The following is a 6,003-nucleotide window of genomic DNA, read 5'->3' as shown; positions in this document are numbered from 1 at the left end:
CCATTTGCATAACTACATAGCTACAAGCAGAATACATTCACTTGGAAACTCACCTTCAAACCATCAGGTCCTTCCTTCCTATCTGTCGTTTACAGCACTTTGCGCAGAAGTAGCGTATCGGGCCACCGATTTAGTTCAACAGTCAAACCTCTGCTAATGCCGCTAAAAAGAATCGAAACACGATCTTGATGCCTCATATCCATGCACGCATGGATTGATTTCTTAGTTTTGAGAATTTTCTGACTTTTTAGATTTGAGAAATCGTCTGTCTGTGAATTTTGTCTGTGCCTATTTTTGTATGATTTAATTCCGAGCGCGAAAAGTATGGACGGACTAGCAACGGTCTATGTCGATGTCGGAGCATCCAGAGGCGTACGGTCTGTGTCTCCACCACCATTGAATGAAATGAACCCATATCCATCTTCAGAAGCATCCAAGTTCATAGCTGCACCCTTTACCAATTCCAAACAGGAAGCTCACGCGACACCATTTATGGCGGCGGGTAGTGTGCTATTCGACTCTTTAACAAGCTACACAACAGCGCAACAGAACGGGCAGCAGGTAGTGGATCTCAGTGATCTTCCAACGACTCCAGAGACAGAAAGATCGACGAGTGAAGACATTGGAACCTCTACAAATAGCGAGAAAAGCACGAACAGGATTCAAATAGACTCAAATATCCAAAATGGCGCTTCAGCGGCAGTACGTACAATGCAAAACAGAAATGATCAAATATCAAGACAAATGTCGCGACCAGTTAGAGGAAAAACTGATCAAAATGGGCTGGAAAAGCCGAAAACGTGGTATGAAATTTTGCCGAAGGTGTTGCGAAATTTCAAGACACAGGACCGAGAGCATATACGACGTAAGTACCTGTCGATGAGCCAAACGTGTATTTGATTGACGAAATCCTACATGACCACAGAGTTGATGCTACCACGTTGTGAGCTGTGCAAACAAGCTGAAAATTTTCCGAAGGCAGATTTCAAATGCACAAACGAAGGATGCAAATTGACAAATCAGGCGCTGTGTTTAGCATGCTGGCAATTAACTCATCCATCGAATAGCCTACAAACACATCATCATTTTCCTGCATCAAGTAAATTTGTTAGCAGCCCTGATTGGATTTAGTGTGGGTAAATTCTGATGCATTGTCTGTGCCCTGCAGTTTGTCGGCAATGCCAACTAGACCAGATTACTTATTGGTGTGCTGAGTGCGACTTGCAGTTTTGTAGTCACTGTTTTGATCAGATTCACAGTGTATTAAGAACAAAACGACATCGCAAGCTGGCTACAGAGGGTTTGTCTATTCGTGCTAAAGAAGTTATGTTGTGAATATCTGACTCTATTTTCGATTATCTTACAGACGCACCTGGACCGTGCATTGCAAAGTCTCACTGGTCTGCAAATTTTCAGAATGTGGTATTTCGTGTGCTCGCGGCTCGAAAATATTCAGCTCGAGTGACTAGTAGCAAGCACGTCAACAATGTCGGTGAAAAGCGAAAGCGCAATGTTGAAGTGATTGTCATTGATGACGATGACGAGGATGAGAAGGAAATGAAAAGGACAAGCATTCGACCAAATGCGTCGATAGTGATTGGAAACACCTTGTCAAAATCTGACGGTTGTGCCTTAACTTTGATACGACCTGGTAACCCTTCAGAAGCAAGAAGTGGGCACAGTGAGACGAGACTTTCTAGTTGTACTAATGTTGTGTTTCCTGCTGTTCAAAATCCTCAGCAGATTACGTCTTCAGTTGCGCTGACTAATGAATCAGTAGCGCAACCATCTATCGTGGAACCCATCGTTTTTTCGCATGAAATTACCGAACCACGCTTTTCACCAATGATCTCACGCCATGCAGTCTCGGCGGGTTCAACATATCGCCAACCTACGTCGAATAGACACAACGCGTTCAACATCAACACAGGTAAAAGATTGCTCTGGAACAGTGATGCGTCCAAATATTCTACTGCATCTTTGATGGGAAATGAAAGAGAATCGTTTCATGCGCCGAACTTGATGACCAACGAGAAAACGCAAGCTCCGCCAACGTCTATGTCGACTACTGAAAGCACTACACACGGAGTGCGGCCAACTCTATCCGCCAGAACTACCGAATCAGCCAGCACATATACTACTAATGGCCTTTTCTCGCTTGGAGGTTCTGTTGTTGTAGAGAATGCACTAGTTGACTCGCTGGTAGATCGTTATCATGAATTGAACCAGAATGTGACAAAGATGGAGCTGCAAGCTGAACAATTAACTCGGCAGATTGCTGTTGCGACGCGTCAGGGACCTTATACGGCTGCTCCTATCATGGTCTTGTTAAGTAAGCTGCAGTCTGTTCTTGAAGCTGCTAGATTGCGACGAGACAAGCTGTTTATCGCGATGATCATCCAGTCGGGCGATATTATGAATTCTGTGCGTCTATTAAGGATTACAGAACTCGATGATGTACCGCAGGTCCCTATGATTAGCCACCGCAAGTGCTTGCAGATATCAGACGATATTAATCAGCAGAAGACGAAGCTTGTCGTATTAGACCACTTTTTGACTGAAACGCTTAACCAATCTAATGAATTAGGCTCCAGCTATGAGAATTCACTCATCCGAACGATCAGCGCTGAGATTCGTATGCACGAGACGAATATCAAAAAACTTAAGAAAGCCCGTGAGGTTGAATTTGTGCGTATCGTACAATTCAGCGTTAGAATTCGTGAAGAGCTGAAGCATGCGTTTCAAGGCACTGTGAATTCGCAACGCCCGCCGCAATGACAACAGTATGGTTTGTTTCTGTGTAGAGTGATTGTATTTTTGTAATCGGTGTTGCAGTATATCTATGAGCCAATATAGCTAAACAGACAAATATTTTAAGGAGACTTATAAATGCCGACTATCCTTGAACTCTTTCTAGTATTGCGCTTACCCCTCTCATAGTAAGTTTAGAGCTTTAGAGACACTCGTTGCAGTATTCCTGGTTCTACATTCAAGCCGACGGAAAGCAAACATTAATGACAGATGACAAGTACAAATGATGATTACGAGTGTTTGGTCATGCAAACTGTGCGCCATGTGTTGTTTTGTGAGCCATCCACTGACAGGCAAAACCCTACCCAGCACACAGTTATGCACACATATGATCATCTAAACCCAGCGTTCGTAGAAAAGAACTCGCTTCTTTGCCTACTAATCAGCAATTTCAACAATGCTGACAACAGAGAAATCGACGACAATAATTCTAAAGGAACGCACCATAGTACATGGATAGTGGATTGTCCGAAATGGTCTTTGGAACGTTTAAGATCCGAAAAATCAACCATCAAGCGGTACCTGATTGCACAGCGTCGAAAGCTTTCTGATGACCGTCAACAACCGGCTGCTCATGTGCTGAAACTATACGAAACGCATGCACTGCTAAAACTTTTTCTTCTTGAACGAGATATCGAGTATCGGCAAGTTCAAATTAGTCGTTCTAGATCGTTTCTGCAGTCGCTGCATATGCTACTGCTGCTTTACGCTACGTACTTCGAGCGCGTTTACGGAAGGAAGGTAAGCAAAATAATTGAGATGAAATGTGGCGTTTTTATTATTGCATGTCTATTCCTTATTCTGTAGATATCAAACAAAACCGATAAGAAGGCGGTCAATAAGCTGTATAACATCTTCCTTGCTGGATCACAGAACGCCGAAACTTAGCGAGTAAAGCTTTATTTGTTCGTGTCAGTTCCATAATTGTGCTGCGCGATACACCCTCTATACAAACACGCTATGCATGGGGATAGCGTCATCCTTTTTGGAATCCATGCAGGGCACTGAAAGCCAAGCGTAGTAGAAAGACGCACCACCAAAGATGTGCAGCAAACCCATAGCAAATCCCAGCGCATTGTGATTCTCATCTACCTCAAATACAAGGACGATTATCAGCGCAATGAACGCTGCAGCCAACCACTTGAATGAACTGAATAAATTCTGCTTGTTTAAAGGGGAGATGCCGGTGGCAGGCGTGAAAATACGACGGTAAAAAACACCGATTATATAGCAGATCACGAGTAGCGCCTGGTAGAGCATGTCGTTCCAGCTATCCTTAGTCTTAAAGATCCAAGCGCAAGCAAACGCCACATAGCGCAATACAATGTTGTGATTCTCGTCTTTGTAGCCCATGAGATGCACGCAGAGCAGTAGAAAATACGACACAGTCAGCACATCCGAAATAAAATGCCAATCGTCTTCTTTGAGAAACAATTCAGTGTCAAACGCCTCGGCGGCGTTAAAAGTGAAGGCCACTATGAGATGCAGGATTCCCACAAATAGCTCGAAGTGGCGGCGATTTTTCTTCATTACGTTAAGGGCCGGAAGCATGGCCAAATCCGTCAGCGCCAGAAACACGAAGCGAGCAATCTCTAGAAGCATCTTGGTCGATGTGTAATTGTCTTCTGGTCAACCTTCAGCACCATTATGGTCCACGTGTATTGCGATCAGATGCTGATCTTTGGCCAATAGCGAGCGAGCTAAGCGATTTGCGTACCGTAGTGGGATATGATCAAAACAAGCACCAATAGAATTGAGGAGAATTGCACAGCCGGACCTGAGCAACGTTCTAGTTGCCAAACGGTATAGCCAATAATCTAGATTGATACGTTCACATTACACTTCTCATACGTAATAAAGTGCTAGACTGGTGAGGACGATGAAACTCATTAAACGAATCGTTCGTGGGACTCGTGGGCACGAGGTGCAATGCCATATTTTGTTATCAGACAAAGTAAAAATATTAAAATCAAAAAGTAACACCAATCTACGCGAAAATGTGATCAGCATATCCCGCAAGAACTCAGAGCTCAGAAAATTCCAAACTTCACGAGCTGATAGAAGCTCTTCGTCATGGTCAGAATAATATTGCTGGCAGCCTTTAACGGCTTCTACTGATGAGCTCATTCGTTCTTGTCCCTCTTCACATGCGTGTAGTACATACTTAATCTACCTATACAATTTCTATCGAGATCGAAATCAGGCCGTGCACTTGTGAGCCCTACCTTCTCAAGGTCTCCATGAATATCCTTATATCTCGAAAAACAGCTAGAGGCACATATTGCCTCTGCGCCGAGATGCACACACCGATAATTTCATTCAGCTTGTTTTTGAGAACGTTGCTCCGAGTGCATCTAGTTGGCCGTAATCCCAGCTTTTGACGTATATATCGTCAAAGTACGTTTGTACGATCGTGAATACAGCTGAAAAAGATAGTCCTATCTGGCGGCAATTGAATGTTGCCGGTGCGTTGAATAGTCACAGTGGCTGCAGCGGTGCTGTCGTAGCTTTGCGCTTTGAGGAAGCGTAACTTAGGTCACTGACATTTCGTTCTATACCTAGAACAAGCTCGAGTTTAGCGGATCGCAATCCGCTTACTCCAAGAGTAATTGTTACCCTGGTAACAGGGATGTGTGTCACACGAGAATGGGCATGGTGTGACTGCACCCAAACGAGAGACCGCTATGTGGCTGGGTAGCCAGTAGTTATGCGTGTATTTAAATTTTACTATATATACAGGAAAATTTATACATTTAAAATCAGTCGGCTTTAAAAATAAATAAAGGTCAGTTTTGGATTTTAAACGGAAGAGTTAATTAGCCTTGGGTTAAGGCGTTCTATGTCTCGGTGCGACCACGGTGCACACTCATTCCGCGTCGTCCGGTGTCAGCCTCACTATCCACTCCTTTGAGCTCCAATGTTATCTACAACATCCGACGAAGAGCTGCCAACCCCGCAGTCTTCGTCCAGTGAATAACGTGTCACTCCACACGCATCTGAAGGGCCATGCTCAAGATGCCTCGGACTCTGTCCGACCACACCATCAATGGCATGCAGCGACTGCATCGCAACGAGAGCAGTGCTCAGTGGTTTATGTACCACTTCACGTGCATCACGGAGGCCTCGCCCTCAATGCCTCGGCCCTTGGTCAACCAGATCACGCATGACATGCAGCGACTGCTCCGAAAATCG

The 6,003-nt window shown here is 44.4% G+C and overlaps 3 protein-coding genes across 3 annotated transcripts; 2 read left to right on the top strand and 1 right to left on the bottom strand.

The window, feature by feature from the left end:
• Nucleotides 1-324: 324 nt before the first annotated feature.
• PHALS_13351 (Zinc finger, B-box) lies at nucleotides 325-2,778 on the top strand (the record flags this gene model as incomplete). The annotated part of the gene is made up of 4 exons (XM_024729093.1): nucleotides 325-865; nucleotides 926-1,099; nucleotides 1,169-1,300; nucleotides 1,367-2,778. The coding sequence occupies 4 exons, from the start codon at nucleotides 325-327 to the stop codon at nucleotides 2,776-2,778; spliced, it is 2,259 nt and encodes a 752-aa protein (XP_024579504.1).
• On the top strand, nucleotides 2,779-3,758 carry PHALS_14689 (uncharacterized protein). The gene has a single exon (XM_024729091.2). The coding sequence runs from the start codon at nucleotides 3,022-3,024 to the stop codon at nucleotides 3,616-3,618; it is 597 nt and encodes a 198-aa protein (XP_024579503.1). The 5' UTR covers nucleotides 2,779-3,021; the 3' UTR covers nucleotides 3,619-3,758.
• PHALS_13350 (Protein of unknown function DUF3522) lies at nucleotides 3,757-4,413 on the bottom strand (the record flags this gene model as incomplete). The annotated part of the gene is made up of 1 exon (XM_024729090.1): nucleotides 3,757-4,413. One exon carries the CDS (start codon nucleotides 4,411-4,413, stop codon nucleotides 3,757-3,759), a length of 657 nt encoding a protein of 218 aa, XP_024579502.1.
• Nucleotides 4,414-6,003: the final 1,590 nt, after the last annotated feature.

Source organism: Plasmopara halstedii, assembly GCF_900000015.1.
Source record: "Plasmopara halstedii genome assembly, contig: Scaffold_658, whole genome shotgun sequence".
Taxonomy (NCBI): domain Eukaryota; phylum Oomycota; class Peronosporomycetes; order Peronosporales; family Peronosporaceae; genus Plasmopara; species Plasmopara halstedii.
Note: the sequence above shows the minus strand (reverse complement) of the source record. Positions and strands in the feature narration are given on the sequence as shown.